General features: G+C 37.8%; 1 protein-coding gene, 1 long non-coding RNA gene and 1 pseudogene across 2 annotated transcripts; 1 reads left to right on the top strand and 2 right to left on the bottom strand.

Annotated features, from left to right (window-relative positions):
* Window positions 1-14,025: 14,025 nt before the first annotated feature.
* On the bottom strand, window positions 14,026-15,041 carry LOC127126938 (glutathione S-transferase DHAR2-like; annotated as a pseudogene).
* On the top strand, window positions 14,130-17,945 carry LOC127126940 (uncharacterized). The gene is made up of 2 exons (XR_007805153.1): window positions 14,130-14,219; window positions 17,861-17,945. It is a non-coding gene; the product is annotated as an uncharacterized LOC127126940 (long non-coding RNA).
* Window positions 16,339-18,656, bottom strand: LOC127126936 (glutathione S-transferase DHAR2). Its single transcript, XM_051056011.1, has 6 exons — window positions 18,441-18,656; window positions 18,267-18,357; window positions 18,009-18,152; window positions 17,203-17,320; window positions 16,941-17,081; window positions 16,339-16,577 (listed from the first exon to the last, which is right to left on the bottom strand). The coding sequence occupies exons 1-6, from the start codon at window positions 18,496-18,498 to the stop codon at window positions 16,491-16,493; spliced, it is 639 nt and encodes a 212-aa protein (XP_050911968.1). The 5' UTR covers window positions 18,499-18,656; the 3' UTR covers window positions 16,339-16,490.
* Window positions 18,657-20,086: the final 1,430 nt, after the last annotated feature.

The raw sequence follows: 20,086 nt of genomic DNA, 5'->3' as shown, positions 1-20,086 counted from the left end.
GCACATAGATCTTTGATGGCGTCTGTAGAAGCTGATCTACAACGTTGTATTCACTCCTTTTGATGAGCCTCGACATCTCATCACAGTCTTCTTTCGTATTGCCATTCTGGCCAACAGAGACAGGAGTTTTCACAACAGAGGCAGGTTTAACGGCAACAAGTGCCGGATTCGGAGCAATCACAGCAGTCCCAACCGGGCGTTCAGCATAATCAGCAACATCAGCCCTTCGAACATCAACTTGGGGTTTCGGCGGAGCCGAGAAAACACGACCGCTACGGGTCAGGCCGCTGACGTCGGCAATATTAACAATAGAGGTAGAGGGCAGGGGCACTTCCTTCCCATCCTCCAATGCCACAACATTGTAGTGATAGGGGACCGCCTTCTCAGAAGAGTATGGCACAGGGCCAGATGGTTTAATGATCAAAGAAGGAGAAGAGTTTTGCTTGCTACCATCGTACTTGATGATAACAGGCTCCGAGATCCGAAATACTAGAGATATTACATTGACTTCATCATCATCCTCATCAACATTTTGATTCTGAAGTATCTCAATGACTCCTTCATCCAGCATTTTTTGGATGTCTTTGCGGACTTGGCGACATCCTCTTTGATTGACAGTGCAAAGTCGGCATCTGTCATGGTCATGCTCGTAATGACTTTACTCACACAACAGTCTGTGCATCTCGACCAGAGATTGTCGAATATGGATGACATATTTGACTTTGTATTTACCAAGGCAGCCCTGGACCATGTTGACGGAGGATTTCCCATGCTCGGGCAATGGGTTCTTCTTCACATTAGGACCTACGTCCACGAAACACAGAATACCACATCTCAGAAGGTCTTGAACCTTGGTCTTCAGTGGGTAGCAGTTTTCCACGTCATGTCCGGGAGCACCGGAATGATAAACACAATGTAACTCGGGCTTATACCACCACTGAGGGTTGGTAGGTATAGCCGGTGGGTCTCGTGGAGTAATCAATTTCCTCTCTATCAAAGAGGGATACAATTCGACATAGGTCATGGGAATCGGATTGAAGGTGATCCTCTTCCTCTCATAGCTTGTACTGGCTTGATTATTGTTTCGAGGCTGGTAGGCCTGCTGTTGAGGACGGTGTTGTTGTTGTTGATATTGTGGATGTTGTTGTTGCTGGTTATTATTGTGATGCTGATACTGCTGGTTATCTCTGAAAACAGGTGCTATGTGAGCCACCTGATGCTGGTTACCGGCAGGGCGCACGGTCTTCCTCCTCACTGAGGGTTTTCTTGGTTTAGCATGGGAGGTCACAGCACGTGCCTCGCCATCTTTCTTCTTTCCAAACGCCCCATACCGTTTGGCAGAAGAGCCTTCTTCTCTGGTCAGGCGCCCTTCCCTGACTCCTTCTTCCAGACGCATCCCCATATTCACCATCTCGGTGAAGTTAGAAGGAGCGCTTGCAATCATCCGCTCATATTAAAAAGAACTCAAGGTCTTCAGAAAGATCTTGGTCATTTCCTTCTCTTCCAGCGGGGGCACAATCTGTGTTGCTAACTCTCGCCACCTCTGGGCGTATTCTTTAAAAGTTTCCTTGTCCTTCTGGGACATGGCTCTCAATTGATCCCTATCGGGAGCCATATCCACGTTATATTTGTATTGCTTGACGAAGGCCTCGCCAAGGTCATTGAAGGATCGGATGTTCGCGCTGTCCAAGCCCATATACCATCTTAGAGCAGCACCGGACAAACTGTCCTGGAAGTAGTGAATGAGAAGTTGATCATTGTCGGTCTGAGTCGACATCTTCCTGGCATACATAACCAGGTGGCTGAGAGGGCAAGTATTTCCCTTGTACTTTTCAAAGTCAGGCACTTTGAATTTGATAGCGATTTTGACGTTTGGGACCAAGCAGAGTTCAGCAGCAGACTTGCCGAAAAGGTCTTTTCCTCGGAGAGTTTTCAATTCCTTGCGGAGCTCAAGAAACTGATCATTCATAGCATCCATCTTTTCATAGACATCTGGGCCCTCAGACGGCTCAGAATGATAGATGGTGTCGTCTACTCTTGGCATAGTATGCACGACAGGAGGAGGAACGGCAAGGATCGGGCTAGATGCCGACAGAGAAGCAAAGGTGGGTGCAGGACCCTCAGGCATGAAGTTGGGAGGCATCCCCCAAGGAAACCCGGCTGGCATAGTTGTTGGTGAAAAATGGGCGCTGGCCGCAGGCACGGTTGATGAGGCAATCTCAGAGATGACTGTCCTCTGCGGAGGAGTTGAAGGTGTCGGAGACGACTGGCTCTGGGCAGCCATGAATGACTCCATCAGGGCAGTCAATCTGGCTACTTCCTCCTTGAGTTTACGGTTCTCTTGCTCCAAATGATCCATCAGTCTTGATGCGTTGGCTCGGGTGTAGTACCGGTGAGTCAGCTTGCCTTCAAAATAAATGAAGAACACAGAGTTAGACCATAGAACAAGAAGCCTGGAGCAAAACCTGCTTATGCACATGATGCATGCAATGCTTGTGCATATGATTTATTTTTTATATCAGAGGAGCTTTAGAGTCCTATTTGCAAATATTGGAATTATTAAACATTTATCACATATGGAAATATCATATCAATAATATTTGGAAATATTTTTACACCAAAGAAGTACAGTCTTGGTAACCAAATACAATACAAGAGAGAAGGAAAATGAACATCCTATGGAACCCTAGAAACAATCATCTAAAGCTCTGGAGACTAGAAGATAAGTTGCACGAAGGCTTTTCACCTCCCTCTCATAGGCTGCTTCCATATCCGCTTTCTCTTTGGCGAGTCGATCATACTTCCTTATCCAAAACTTGGAAGACTGAGGAAGTAGAGAAGTCAATGCATCATCAGGATCATCTATAACCTGGTGCTCAAGGAACTCTATCAAAGCATCCTTCTCTCTGATCTGCTGAAGCAACTCCTCTCGTTCATGGATCCAGGCACATGAACGGTCTTCGTCTCTCAACTCCTCTACTCCTTGGTCAGGGAGGGTTGAAGGCCCAGCCACAACCAAAGGTGTGGGTCTTGGATACTCATAAGGCATGAAGTACTCGGAATCTCTCCTCCTAACCCAAGAGGTATAGGGCTCCAAAGCGATACAGTTCTTCGGACCTAGCTCCTTCCTTCCCTTCTTATGGATCTTGCGCCAAGCGCGGACCATCCTTCCCTTCAAGCCTTGGGGATCTTTACCCTCCTGAAAGAACACACCCTCTAATAGAATGTTTTTAGGTTTATACTTTAGGGGGAACCCAAGCTGACGGCGTGCCAAAACAGGGTTGTAGTTAATCCCACCACATGTACTAAGAAGAGGCACATTGGAGAATTCACCACAAGAGTCGATAATCTGCACACCATCATATACACGGTTGTACCAAAAGATATCATCATTAGTGAGAGACATAAGTCTCGTGGACCACCGTAGACATCCTTTGTTCTCCTTGAAGGCGATCGTCTGCGGCAAATGCGAAATAAAGCACTTGTACAGCAGAGGCAAACAACACACAATGGTACCACCACCCTTTGCATTCCTCATATGCAAAGAAAAGTAAGTGTCACCCAACAGAGTTGGAACGGGATTAAGAGTAGAGAAAATCCTAATAGCGTTCACATCCACAAACTTGTCGATGTTAAGGAATAACACCAGCGCATAGATGAGAAGTACAAATATGGCCTCAAAGGCGTCCTCACTCATGGCCTTCCCATACATAGTAGCTTGAGCAATGAGGAACTCAGAAGGGAGACCTTGAATTCCACCTTTAGTAGTCATATGAGCACCAACCAGAGATTCATCTATATGCAACATATCAGCTATCTCTTGAGAAGTAGGAACACTCTCTAAGCCACTGAACGACAACTGGTCTAGGATAGGTGTACCCACAAGGTAGGCATACTCCTCAAGCGTGGGCAAAAGCTGGAAATCCAGAAATGTGAAGCAACGGTACAAGGGATCATAAAACTGCACCAATACACTCATCAATCCTTCGTCCACTTGAGTAGTCAGAACAGACAAAAGCTTCCCATAACGAGCCTTGAAACTCAAGGGATCTAATACATAGGATGTCAAATTCCTTAGCTCTTTCAAGTCAGGTTGTCTGAAACTGTACTTCTTTGTATTCCTTCTTTGTCTTTCCATGTCTGAAAATTTGCAAATAGACCTCTTAAGTTCCTTGAAAATTTTCTTATCATTGATGATATGGATGCAAATGGGTGCATGAATGCATGAATGCAACAATCACACTCAAGGATCAAGCAAAGCACACCAAACAAAGGTCATGGGATGGATCATGTCATCCTTAATATCAATCATCCATTTTGGTGGATTATGGTTTACACCTTATCAACACCCAAGTTCCATTGATATTAAGGATACAAGAACGGATCAACCATGAATCAAGGGTTTGTTGCAAGTCACGAGCATGGAGTCTCGGTTAACAACCACCCAAAGGGAGTGTACTAGGGTTTAAACCTGCCAAACATGTTCTACAAGAGGTTCCCATAGTCATCATCCCATCTTTCGGATATTATCGGAGAAACGACTACTCGTATTCCAAAAATATTCTCAAGAGAGACTCTTATGAGTTTAGTATCGCGTAACAATCGTATCAAATCTTACACTTGAACGACTTTCGTACTACATCCTAAGAATAGGCCAAGATGGGCTTGGTAAACTAAGGTTCTTGGCTTCTAAGGTCTATATTGGAAAGAGTAATGTCTAACCACAACTACTTGTGTGACATTATTGATCCCAACATTACCTCCACCAAGTGAATGGGCTTGCAAGTCAACTTGCTAAGGAATAACTCCACACAAGTCAACAAGACTATGACATTCTCCTATCCTAAGTGCACTCGAGTTCGGGTATAGAACTCATCTCACAAAGATCACCAAGCATACAAGGAATTAATATTCAAGCAATTCAATCATTACATACAATACAGTAATCCCAAATTGCACAAAAAATATGTCACAAAATAATATACACAACAATACAACAAATATGAAAAGTAGGCAAAACCCACCAGGCAAACGTATCCCCAGCAGAGTCGCCACTTTTCTGTAGCGGGGTATTCGTTACCATTAGAGATATTGACTAAATACAAGGTAAACCATACAAGTCGAGTCGCCACCGCACTTCTATTTATCCAAAGGAATGGTTAGAAAGCGAACAAAAACCTAAAAGTTTTATCGAATCAAAAACTAGTAAAAATGTCGGAGATCGGGGTAAGGGGGTTGGTTATGCAATGGGAAGGTTTTAAGCACCCAAAACATCCTAGGTACTCCTAGGGAGCCCTTTTCACACTTGTTGTAAGGTTGGTATTTTGTGAAAAATTGTTTGTGCAAACATGATTGAAGAGATGAGAAGAGAATATACAAGTTAATTACAATTTCTGTTTGGATGGATAAACCCATTGCCTACGTACCATCTTAAAAAAGATTAGGATCAAAACCTCGTAGTTCGGGGTAAAAATCTCAAAATTAATTGGTGAATTGATTGGTCCAAAAGCCTTAAGGTCTTTTGTTATCCAAGGGAGAAAACTCAACCTAAAACCACAAATCCACCATGTGAGGATAGCTTCAACATGCTAGTGAGGGGTTAACCCTATAATAAGCATGGAAGACTCATTGTCCATCACTAAGGATATAGGTGAGTATTACATCTACCTCGGGATAACTCAAACCTAATAGCTAAAGGTTATGAAAAGTTTTGATTAAGAAATTGGCCATTGAAACCACAAAAGTATTTGAATGAGTTATATTTACCAATGAAAAGTATTTACAAAATATGGTCAAAGTTGACTTAAAGATTCAATTCAAAATAAGTGTTATGAAAAGAAGGTTTGAAAATCAAAAGCATAAGGCTTAGGTTTCTAATGTTTGAAAAGAAGTGTTAAATGTTTGCACAAAAGTTTTGGCTTGGGTTAGAGTGGAGGGAAGAAGAAGAATGGCTAAAGTCCTAATCATACAAGAGATGAGGGATAAGAAACCAGACCACAAATGGAGTTTTTCTCTTGAGATCATATTGATGATCCAAGTAGCTCCCATCCTTTGGAATATGCAAGCAAAAGAAGTGTAAGCTCAAGCAATCAACATAATCAAACAAGCTCTCAGGAGATCCCCAATGTCTCTTGTATCTTTCACTTTGGATGAACATGTCAATGGTTCTTCAATTTGGCTCACATAGGATTCCCTAGCACAAAAGCACACACATCAAAAAGTTCTATGAAGTAAATCAAGAATGGACAAGAGTGAGTTTAGAGGTTTGGTCCTTCTAATCCATCTTCAACATTAAGGTTCTTTTACTCCAATTTTGCATAGGGAATATCCTATAAACTAAGTCCATTTGTCCATTTCTTTGCATTTGGTCCACAACAAACAAACCAAAACACAAGCACAATAATATATACACAATTATGTGCTCAAGTGAGCAAAAGGAAAATTGCATTAACATAAACATGTGCTCAAATGAGCAAAGGAAAAAGCAAATGAATAATATGTACAAGAATAGTAAATTGCATAAATGTAAAGTGCAAGAATTAAATGTTAATGGTTAATGGTTAATGTTAATAGTTAGTGTGCCATAACGCAATTTAGCGCTATGTTAAGCAATCATAATTGGACTTATGTAGAAGTCACAACTATCTGAGGCCGGTCAATAATAATGTAGGCAACAACACAAGTTAGAGGTCTTGATTAGTGAATCAAACTCCAACAACTTGCAATGCCAAAAAGAAAATGAGAAATGATCTTGTATTGATTTAGGTTCTTTGCATGATTTAGGAAGCAACCTATCCTTAATGCAAAGCCATTCACTTTATCCATGATCAAGATGAATTAGACTTGAATCAAGGAAGATTAAGCCTCCATGTATCAATGCTAACCACCAATCCTTAACTCATTGATCAAAAAGAAAAAGAGAGAAGAAGAAGAAGAAGAAGATGAAGAATTAAAGTGCATTAATGGAAATGGTATGAGATAATCAACAAGCATTGACCAAAGATAGAGAAGATCAAGGTCAAACAATAGAAGACAGAAGCAAAATGAAGATTAGAAGTCAAGAAACAAATAAAATATTTTTGGCATTTTTTAATATTAAAATAAAACTTGAATTAAAATAATAAAGAAATGTCAAACTTCAAACTCACTTCAAATCAACTTTAAAAAGTCCAAGTGAATTATCCCAAGTTCAACATGGTCAAGCAAAGTTTGACAAAAAATTTCAGCATTTTTATAAGTCAGAAACTATTTTAAATCAATTAAAAATGCATAAAAATAACCTAATTGAATTAAAATCTCAAATAAATCTCAAATCAATTAGTAAATTGATGAGAATATTTTTCATAGATCTATCATCATTCAAAGAGGTTAGAAAAATATTTTTGTATTTTTTGGATATCAAAAACTATTTTAAATGAATTAAAAATAACCAGAAAAGAGAAAATTACTAAAAAATATCAAATGATAAAATAAAAAATATTAAAAATCACTTTTAGAAAGTAAAAATTAAAAGGAGAAGAATGAAATTGGTCCCATAATTTTTGGACCAATAATGAGAGAGATATGAATTTTTAAAGAGAAAGGGAACTAAAATAATAAAATGAAAATAAAATCAGAGAACAGAAATTGGAAAAAGCGTGAGCCGTTTTATGATGATTCATTAATTGACGTGGATCATCACACGGCTAAGAAGCGCGTGTTCACCATACACGCTAGTCAAACGCAACACACCAAGCCATTAAATAAGTCATAAGGTTGGACGCGTGAGATTGAATCTGGAAACATGAACGAGCGGTTCTGATGAAATCTGGAGACCAGACGGTGGCCAGCGCCACCGTCTTCTCCGGCCAAGTCAAAAAATTGCAGAAATGAAAAAGGTAACCAAAAGGCACGATCCAGGCATCAATCGAGAGCTGGGGTGATGTAGATCACCCCTATACCACTCAAATCCATTCTAGATCTCTATATGGGAAGAAATCAGAAGTGGAAGATCTGTGGTGTTTATATGAACTTCATGATTTTCAAAAATTGAAAGCACAACAATGTTGCCTCTATGCAGAGGACTTCAGATCACACAACAACAATGAGAATTGAGCACTATACAAGTAGATTCGAAGAAAATAACAGTTGGTATGAACCTTTGATTTGCAAGGCTTTGAGTCACAATCCTTGGATGCTAATGCTTACAGTTGACACTATAGATCAAGGAGAAAAGGTTTAGGAACTTTAAGATCTGAAAATTGATCAATGAAACCAAAGTTCAAATCTGGAAAATTTGAAGAAAAGAGAGCTAGTTCCTTTAGTGATGGCTGGGATTTTAGTTTAGCAGCAATTGGGGCGCCTTAAGGTTGAAGAAATGAAGAGCATTGGCCTTGTATTTATAGGAGAAGCAAGCTGAAATGCATGATCAAAAGTTTGCATGAATGGAAAGGGCCTCCATGCATGGGCCTGTACAGGCGCATGGAGGGCCCAATTCAAACTGGAAATGAAGGCTGATGCATGATGAAAGATAAATGGACGTGCAGATTGGACTGTATTAGCTCATGCAAGGCAAATTAAATGATCTTCCAAAATTGCACTATAATATTCAAATCTTCGAAAATACTATGCCAAAAATGGAAACACCACCTCATGAGTAATGGTTGGAAATCTTATTACATAAGGATCATTTGTTATGTTGATCAAAACTCCATTTGGGCCTTGGAAAATGGTGAAAATTGGACATGAAGTGTAGGGTGCAAAACATGCATGTGTGAGATTTTCAACATTAGCCAAAGTTCAAGCCCTTCTGTCTCAATGATACAAGCTCCAAATGACAAAATCTTCAACATCAAAGTTGTAGATCTTTTCAAGACAATAAATTTGGACTTAACTTTTGCATAATTTGGATTTTTGATGAAGAAGTTATGGGCACTTGAAGTTGGACTTTCTCACATTTCAATGCATTTGGTCCAAAGTGACCTATAATGTTTTGCATTATCACATGTGTTTCTTTTGAGATTTTGAAAATTTTCTCAATATAAAATTTGAAGTAGACATATTAAGCTTTCCAATGCATTTGATCTCACCTCATAATTATGAAAAATAAAGGAGTTATGTCCTTGGGAAGTTGACCCAAAATTAGGGTTTCAGTCAAAATGACCTATAATGTCTTGGAATGGATGATGACCTTCCAAGCTTCAAATCAATTTTTGATTAACATGAAAGTTGTTCATATAGTCCTTAAGAACATTTTTTCTCTTGGGGTCATCTCCATTTGACAAACACATAAAAAGTTAGGTCTCAGTGTATTTCAAAATAGTCAGATGAATTGACTGATCAACTTCTCAAGTCCAAACCTCATATCTTGATGAATTGATGATTGAGGACACTCAAATAAGTTCAAATATGCATGAAATGATGAATTAAGGAACTTACCTTGATTGTATTTGACCATGGGTTGAGGTTGCTTCATGAGCAAGGCATAGTTGATGAACAAATGAAATAGGGTTTCCTTGGGATACAAGCCTCAAACCCTTTGTTTTGCTTTGATCAAAATGATAAATTGAGATACTTGGGAGGCATATTTGATGGATTAGAGCTTTGGGAACCATTTCCATGCTTTCTTTCATCTTCTCTTGGCCATATTAATGCACATAGGATCTCCTAGAGGCTTTGGACCTTGTGACTGCTCAAGCTACAAACAAGAGATGTTAGTGACATATTTTTGTGCTTTTGGTTACTAAATAAAAATGAGAAAAACAATAATATACAATTCAAGCATGCTTGGTGATCTCAAACCAACTCACAAGAGGTCCCACCCAAAGGTAAGGAGCCAAGATGCTTATGATCCTTGAGGCGATGTAAATTCAATGTTATGATGCCATGAGGGATCTTAGGGTCAAAATTGGGGTCTTACAGATGCCCCTATTTAAGGTCATTCTAGCCGGAGATATGAAGGTTAAAATCTTCGTCTCGACGAGGTAGAATGGGCTTAAATAATAACAAGAAGACGTTTGGTCCCTAAGAGACCTCATGATGCGAATGTATGTACGTAAAAAGTAGTAATCTGTGGGGATATGTGTCCACAAAGAAGAAGAGAAATCAGGAGAGACTGACAATCCATATGAGTAATACACTAAATGGGACAGAGACTCTGGGAACTCTAATGGGGGATAAGAAAGGGAATAAAATGCGTGAGCAGGTCACGTCTTGAGACTTGCTGAGAGACACGAGAAGAATTCCATGAAAATAAATCAATGGAAGGACTCGAGCTGACTCAAAGATGCATATATTGGGGAATATGCCAATACAGCAAAACTATCCACAAAGGATACTTCGGATGAAAATCCGGACTCAGATGGGGAAAAATCCACTAAGGGACTTCGCTGGGGAATGTCCAAACAGGACTCATCTGAGGAAACAACAGAATGAGGTATTACCGGTTACTGGGTAATAAGCTCAAGGAGACATGTGATCGCAACACCGGTATAAGGGTGAGAGAACAACATGCTCAGGGAGAATGAATATCTAAGACCGGTATGAGGGTGAGAGATATAAAACATCCAAAACATCTGAGGAAGACCTGAAAAGGTGTTTTTCAACTTAGGAAAATCTGACTCCACAGGGGACAAAAGTCATAATAGGGAGCAGAAAGGAACGAACACCAGGGATACCGGTTACTGGGCATATAATAGGTGACCAACCAAGCGTGAATTGGGGAATGTTTCCAAGACACTCATCATCCGAAAGGAGGGCTAAAAATAAAACTCAACTATAGGATGGGCATTCGACTCCGTAAAAGGGGATACGAATCTTACTCGACTGGGGAAGAGCAAAAGACTTCGACCAAAGAGCGCATGAGATATATTATCTAATACCGTCAGAACGTAGATAACATGCTCGCATGGAATATTATCCACAACCGATTACTGGGTTAATAAAGGATAAATCGACCGAAAAGAAAGGACATCAGGATACCGAATACTAGGTATAAAATGATGACCAATCAAAGGGAGAAACAATCATTAGCAACCAATGGGTAAATGAAAGATGACCCGCTGGGGATACATTGACAAAGGTAATGATCCGGGAGATATATCACCGGTTACTGGGAGATACACTCAAAAGGTGAAGGACTATCAATACCGAATATTGGATAAAGATAATTGTCAAAGAGGGGATTACATCTACCAATATTAGGTAGAAAACCACAGAAGAGTAACCGTCATCGGTTAGGATGAACAAAATGGGGTTAACTCTGCGAGGGGATAAAATGGGGTTTATAACTATCGGTATGAGGGTAGAAAACCACAGAAATAGGACTTACAACCACCGGTTACTGGGTAGGAGGCCACAGATTCCGCCGGGGGAGAAGATGGACAATTACTGGTTACTGAGCAATCGTCATCTAGAACCACAGGGAAGTGTAGGGAAAATCACAAGGAGTCATTCTAGGAACAAACTAGAGAGACACAATGAAACAAGACTCATCCCTATGAGGATATAACTCAGGGGGGAACTCCATCCCAATATATGTGTTGGGAGGAAACAGAAGCAACAGTCATCCACGAGGACATAACTCAGTGGGGAATATGGAGGAAAGGATAAACACTTTCTGCTTACGGGGCTGACTCTACATTAGGGAGATCAGACACAAACATCTACTTGGTGAAATAGGTGTCACCGAATAGCAGGAGATAACAAACAAAGATATATGGCAAAGAATGCAACATGAATATCTAGATGTCAAGCTTATGCATGTATATGTGTAGTTTATGTATGATAAATGCTGACAAACAGACATATCTAACACACACAGGTCCAAAAATCCATGAACAAATATCCGGTACTACATCTCGAGAGAGAAAGCCAGGCCCAATTGAGGACATCCAAGCTGATGGGGGCAAGAGATACCAGGAAACAAAGATCTCTGCAGTGCAAGGAGAATCAGCCACTCCAGCTGGGGACAGGATCAACACACAGATAAAATCTGTCGTAGAAGCAACTTTACTGGGGAAATTATCAGAGGGGACGATGGAACTCTGTGGGGAACAACCACCAATCAGAAGGTTCTAGTGTCACCATATATATTGCACTACTGAATAAATCACTTATGCCTAGGAGGAAAGGACATTACTCCGCTGAAGGAAAGATAAACATCTTCATCAACCACTCTGCTCGGGAGGAAACCACAAACAGGCTCTGATCAGACAACTCCATGAGGGGAACACTGCTGACGACTGAATCAAGGATTACCCGTAGGCAACTACTGGGGATACCCTGTTGGTGACCATACCGGGGAAGTAGGAGTGGGATCAACCCTACTGAAGATAGTCAAGGAGCAAAATTGTTGAAGATCAAAAGTAAACAAATCCATAGAGGGAAAGCTACAAACATAACTTGAAGAAAACTCCATTTACGTCAGGGATTTCTTGCTCACCCTGAGGGGAATTTCTCACTTGAAGTGAGGGGAAACTGGCTTCTTTAGAAAGATTAGCATATCCAATTTATCAATCTATAAGGGATTTTAGGTCAACCCACATAAGGTATGACAACCATATAATTGATAACACGAATGCTAAATCCAGACTCAATGTGGATCTAGAAGATTGAGATCACACCCAGAACTCCCAAATCTCCTGGGATTTGGTGTGAGGGACAACTTTCCTCTGTGCCAGCGGAGGAAACAACCTGAAAGGCAAAAAGAAGAGGATACAAGCATGCTTGGAATATGAACAAATGTCTTACCCTGTTGGGAATCATACCATCTTTGAGAGAGCATTGAAGACGTCCCAAGTATCCTTTCGTCATTGTGAATGTTCACTTTGTTTAAAAATAATTTATGAAAACTTTATTTAAAACAATGATATTTCTCAATTAAAACATGCAAAACGTTTGTTGAATAGAAACAAATAAGAGTGCAAGGAATTGGATAAAGGCTCAAATTTATTTGATGGAATGGTATCTGCAAATGGCAAGACTCCATAGATCTTTACAAATTTGAAATTGGTGATATATATTGGAAAAGGGCTACATTGAACATAATGACCATTTCTCCACCAACTCTGAATCCGATGTATTTGAGACTTCAGTTGATGGTGACTTAGCGAGAATCTTTGACAGATGACAGCTTGTAGAACAAAGTCTTGTCAAGGTGCAGTTACTTGCCAAATCCCTAATTTTTACCTAGATTGCCCCAGGGTGAGGTACTCAATCTAGCGGGATACATGTTCATTTTTTTATGTCTCTAACTTTTTCCTGGATCGCCCTTTCGGGTTTTCAATCCACCGAGACGCTCATTTTCGCCTAAGCCGCCCTTTCGGGTTTTCAACTTAGCGAACTATTTTGTTTTTATTTTAGGCGAAGTATTTCTTGACTGCATCTGAATTCACAGGACGAGTGAAATCCTCCCCATCCATAGTTGTGAGTATCAAAGCACTGCCTGAAAAGGCTCTCTTGACAACATATGGACCTTCATAGTTTGGAGTCCACTTGCCCCTGGAATCGGGCGCGAAAGACAAAACTTTCTTAAGCACAAGGTCACCTTCTCGGAACACACGAGGCTTGACCTTCTTATCAAAGGCTTTCTTCATCCTTTGCTGATATAACTGACCATGGCACATGGCAGTCAATCTCTTCTCTTCTATTAAATTCAGTTGGTCATAACGACTCTGAACCCATTCAACATCAGTCAACTTGGCTTCCATCAGGACTCTCATTGATGGGATCTCCACCTCTACTGGAAGCACAACCTCCATGCCGTAAACAAGAGAGAAAGGGGTTGCCCCTGTTGAAGTGCGGACAGATGTACGATACCCATGCAAAGAAAATGGCAGCATCTCATACCAATCTTTGTACGTAACAACCATATATGGTAAGGAGCCAAGATGCTTATGATCCTTGAGGCAATGTAAATGCAATGTTATGATGCCATGAGGGATCTTAGTATCAAAATTGGGGTTTTACAAACATCACCACATAAAAAAAGAACAAAAGAAAATTTTAACATAGGAAAAAATATCAACAATAATAATTTTCAGACACCCATTTTCTCCTACAAATCACTTTAGAAAGTGTTGTTAATTCAGTTGAGTAGAGGATTAATTCAATTCAAGATCAAAATTGTAATTAATTCAAATACATAATTTACAGTGTTTCACAATTTTATGCATGATTTAAATTAACCAACAACTCAATTAAATTAACCACACTTGCATGTGATTTGAAAGTTGATGCAGGTGTAGAAAAATAAAGGGTCCATGTATCATTTTTGAACAAAATTGGACCAAAAATAGTGACAACAACAACACAATGAAAACAAAACGGTGTGAAAAAGTAAACCCTGAAAGGACAAAAATAGAGAGGGTCAAATTTAAGGACCATACAGTGAGGAAAATTGAGGAGGAGTAACAAAGGATGGCTCATGGTATTTTTCTTCAAGAATCCCCACAATAACATCAGAATTAGGAACCCATTTTCCATCAAACTTAACCACCGGAACCTTCCCTTCTGGACTCACTTCCAAAAATCTAACAACAAAACAATGAATGATAACCCACAAATTTCAACAAAATACACAGAAACAATACAGAGAAAAAGAAAAAAAGAAAAAAACTACATGCAAAGTTGATTTTAGAGTACCATTGGGGTTTGTTAGATACATCAATCAGGTGAGTATTGTACGCGATCTTCTTCTCTTCCAAAGTTAACAGCACTCTTTGTGAAAACGGACCTGAAATGAAAACGAAACAAAATCAAAATATGAAAAACGAAGAAGAATGAATAACCGAAATCTAGAGAGGGAGAGAAGCGTACAGTCTCCGAGAATAGTCGGAGCACCAACGGCAGCCTTGACAACAATCTCGAGAGCCATTTGCGATGAATGAATGAATGCGAAGAAAGAATGTGAATTGGCGAATGAGTGGTGTGTGTTTTGTGACTGATTGATTCTATGTTTTTATAATGATGGAAGGTTGGTTAAGGAAATGGTTAGAGTCTGCTTCAAATACTCTAATGTTTATTAAAGATATGAGATTAAGTTTGACATAGTACTATTACAAAAGTTATATTAGTGATACAACACATCAAATCAAAGACATATTTGTATATTATCAATCTCATAAAAAAATATTTATTTGAATGGTATGAAATTTAAATTAAAAAAATATTTATTTGAATAATATAACTAATATTTATTTTTTTCATTATTATAAATAAAATTTTGTTTTTAGATTCGTTGAAGATTTGATGTATATGGTCTATATATGGACTAGATTCATCAATTATTTAATGAATCTTGTTACGGTTTGGTCTTTGGTTTAATTGGATGGGATTAAGTTTAGTTAATAATTGATTGAGTATGATAGTGTTAAAAGAGTTTATAGATCTTTTTTTCAATTTTAGATTTTAAAGGTGTGGTTCTTGTGGGTCCGCCATGCCACACCCTCATTTTTTCAAAGATGAGTCGAAACAAGTGTAATAACTGATTTCAAAACTTATGAGGTTGTTGTTAAAGGTGAGATAGCAGATCCATTGAAAATCTTAAAGATGGTTCAGACTAAGTCATTAGAAAGTTGAACTTGTTTCTCGGATCCCAAATAATCTCGAGGAAAATAATCATGAGGAAATTTAAGAAATTATTTTTTAATAACGTTATTAAATGACATGTCAAATAATTTTATAAGATAATTTATGTGAACGTAGCATGATCTATTTCCACCTCTACATAAAACAACATACAACCAAAAGCTACCATATACGTGCATACATATGTTGAATTAAATGACATTATGAAACGCAACAATAAATAAAATAGGTTAATGCATGCAGTGTGGAATGAAGTAGTGAAGGAAAACAAAGAATTTTTTGAGCCATACATGAAGTCGAAGAGTAGTACTACCAGAGAGGAAATGAAATGATGAGGTCCAAGGAAGAAATAACTCATGTGATAAAGAATATGATTTCAATTTTGGATTCCTCTCAAAAATCCCCAACAAGACGACAATTAAACAATAATTCACTCAGAGGAAAGAGACTATCTACTTTATTATCACTAGTTAGTGTTATATCTATGTCGATTATTATGGTATTGTAATGACCAAAATTTTCATCCATATGATTTCAGAAACAGGGTTGTAAATATTGATGTATATATCTTTAATTTTTCAGAAGAAAACATGTTGCTTTCCTTCAATCAATTCTCTAATTTGCCATAAATTGCAAATTGCATCCAAAGAGAAGATACTATTCGGTAATCTAAAGTTTGGTGCGCTTAGGAAATCATTCAGGAACATCATAGTTAAATACATATGTTCATGATTGACGAAAAATACCAATTATGGATTAATAAAACAAGCATGAATAAACCACACATTTATTATAGAAGATAACAACATACTAATTCAACCATTGAAAATGATAAGCTACAACATACTGTTCTTAATTCTTAACAACCTTCAATCATAGTGCATGGCTGGTGTTGTTCATTAAACTCATAGTTTCGAGCTACTTCATGGATTGACCTTTGGTAACCATCCAGCAATGACGTATTCCTTTGCAGCCTTGGTTTTCTCAAATGATTCGCGAGCGAAGAGAAGCTGCAATATAACATTATTATCTATCAACCAACCAACCATATACAGTTTGTGCCTCATTATGTGAAGAATTTGTCATAACAAAATGCCAAACAATTTCATCACGCAGTTTTCACAGATGTTCAATGGCAATGCATAAGACATGATTGCAAGACCGACTATGAGGGGGTGCAAGACGACCAACAGCACAGGTCTCACATACATTTTCATGATTAAACTATGACAAAAAGGACCTACATACACATATTCCACAGTTAATTTTACGGCTAAGTAGGACCCGTTAAGAAAAGATTCACATTTGAAGCTAACTTCAACTTCTTAGTTGTACCAAAAACATTACATGCATTGCTGAAAACAACCGCTTACCTTGATGTAGTTGTGAACATGTGTCAAACTCTCAGGAATAGTCCAATTCTTGAAGTGGCCAAGTGCAACCACTACATGGTAAAGTTTTGGTGCCAAACTCAAATCAACAGCAGTGACCTTCTCACCGGCAACATATGGACCCTGGGTTACCATACATACCTCCAACATATTAGTGTGGCTAATTAGCTATTACCATAAGGTAAAAAAATAAAAAAAAACTTATCAAAAAATAAGGTTGTTGATTATAAATTCACGTATATACATTGGCCTTAAGATGTTCCTCCAAAGCATTCAGTTCAGCAACCAAGGCTTGCTCTGTTCCATCATTTGAATCCTTGCTCTTCACAAAGCTCACAAAAGTCCCAAATATCTTAGATCCACTGCAATTATGAACATAGAGTGTGTACAACCAAATTCAAAAGCACAAATGCTTATTATTAAATTATTAAGTTGTTTGTACTAATTTAACTGTTCACAACCCCACCTCACAAAAGAACGGACAAAAAAGATCATAACCAACACCAACATAAACATTACCATGATCTTAAATACTATCTTCAAAGCGTGAATTGGCATGACCTCTTTTCAAGGATGTTCTTTCTTTGAAGAGATGCGTCTTACTAGTATACTATTACCATCTCTCCCCTTAAACATCACCACACAAAAAAAGAACAAAAGAAAATTTTAACATAGGAAAAAATATCAACAGTAATAATCTTCAGACACCCATTTTCTCCTACAAATCACTTTAGAAAATGTTGTTAATTCAGTTGAGTAGAGGATTAATTCAATTCAAGATCAAAATTGTAATTAATTCAAATACATAATTTACAGTGTTTCACAATTTTATGCATGATTTAAATTAACCAACAACTCAATTAAATTAACCACACCTTCATGTGATTTGAAAGTTGATGCAGGTCTAGAAAAATGAAGGGTCCATGTATCATTTTTGAACAAAATTGGACCAAAAACAGTGATAGCAACAACACAATGAAAACAAAACGGTGTGAAAAAGTAAACCCTGAAAGGACAAAAAATAGAGAGGGTCAAATTGAAGGACCATACACTGAGGAAAATTGAGGAGGAGTAACAAAGGATGGCTCAGGGTATTTCTCTTCAAGAATCCCCACAATAACATCAGAATCAGGAACCCATTTTCCATCAAACTTAACCACCGGAACCTTCCCTTCTGGACTCACTTCCAAAAACCTAACAACAAAACAATGAATAATAACCCACAAATTTCAACAAAATACACAGAAACAATACATAGAAAAAGAAAAACAAGAAAAAAAACTACATGCAGAGTTGATTTTAGAGTACCATTGGGGTTTGTTAGATACATCAATCAGGTGAGTATGGTACGCGATCTTCTTCTCTTCCAAAGTTAACTGCACTCTTTGTGAAAATGGACCTGAAATGAAAACGAAACAAAATGAAAATATGAAAAATGAAGAAGAATGAATAACCGAAATCTAGAGAGGGAGAGAAGCGTACAATCTCCGAGAATAGTCGGAGCACCAACGGCGGCCTTGGCAGCGATCTCGAGAGCCATTTGTGATGAATGAATGCGAAGAAAGAATGTGAATTGGCGAATGAATGGTGTGTGTTTTGTGATTGATTGATTGGTGTTGTGTTTTTATAATGATGGAAGGTTGGTTAAGGAAGTGGTTAGAGTCTGCTTAAAATCCTCTAATGTTTATTAAACATATGAGATTAAGTTTGACATAGTATTATTACAAAAGTTATATTAGTGATACAACACATCAAATCAAAGACATATTTGTAAATTGTCAGTCTCATAAAAATATATTTATTTGAATAGTATGAAATTTAAATTAAAAAAATATTTATTTGAATAATATAACTAATATTTCTTTTTGTCATTATTATAAATAAAATTTTGTTTTTAGATTCGTTGAAGATTTGATGTATATGGTCTATATATAGACTAGATTCATCAATTATTTAATAAATCTTGTTACGGTTCGGTCTTTGGTTTAATTGGATGGGATTAAGTTTATGAATAATTGATTGAGTATGATAGTGTTAAAAGAGTTTTTAGATCTTTTTTTCAATTTTAGATTTTAAAGGTGTGGTTCTTGTGGGTCCGCCATGCCACACCCTCATTTTTTCAAAGATGAGTCGAAACAAGTGTAATAACTGATTTCAAAACTTATGAGGTTGTTGTTAAAGGTGAGATAGCAGATCCATTGAAAATCTTAAAGATGGTTCAGACTAAGTCATTAGAAAGTTGAACTTGTTTCTCGGATCCCAAATAATCTCGAGGAAAATAATCATGAGGAAATTTAAGAAATTATTTTTTAATAATGTTATTAAATAACATGTCAAATAATGTTATAAGATAATTTATGTGAACGTAGCATGATCTATTTCCACCTCTGCATGAAACAACATACAACCAAAAGCTACCATACACATGCATACATATGTTGAATTGAAATAACATTATGAAACGCAACAATAAATAAAATAGGTTAATGCATGCAGTGTGGAATGAGCTAGAGAAGGAAAACAAAGAATTTTTTGAGCCATACGTGATGTCGAAGAGTAGTACTACCAGAGAGGAAATGATGAGGTCCAAGGAAGAAACAACTCACGTGATAAAGAATATGATGAGGTCCAAGGAAGAAACAACTCACCGCTGATACCTCCAACAGCCAGCCCTCGTGATTGAACCGCCGTGTGAGAGACTTCTTAAAGGTACGTGAAACTCTAACTTATATCTATTACTACTTTGAGTTACGTGTTTCGAAAACAACACTGGAGTTTTCATTATGATTCGTTCATTTTTTAATGATGGAGTAACTTATTTGTTCTCATTGTCACTACTTTTGAGTTAACTTTGTTAAATCTTATTTTTTGTGAATTTGTTTTTAAAAATATGGTTATTTTAAAAGAAACATGAAATTCATCCAAACAACATTAGAATGAATAGAAGTTGCTACATAAAAAGTTCCAGTAGTTGTATTAATAGTAAGAACAAGAATCATCCAATCATCCTCAGAATTAAGTCCAACTCTTGTGTACTTTGAATTATTGAGAAACTTTGCATAGATATCATTATGAGTGTAATTAGACAAGGAAATAAAGATCAACCAACTATATTTTTAATTAAATTT

Source organism: Lathyrus oleraceus, chromosome 3 (assembly GCF_024323335.1).
Source record: "Lathyrus oleraceus cultivar Zhongwan6 chromosome 3, CAAS_Psat_ZW6_1.0, whole genome shotgun sequence".
Lineage (NCBI taxonomy): Eukaryota > Viridiplantae > Streptophyta > Magnoliopsida > Fabales > Fabaceae > Lathyrus > Lathyrus oleraceus.
This window is presented reverse-complemented; position numbering and strand designations above follow the sequence as displayed.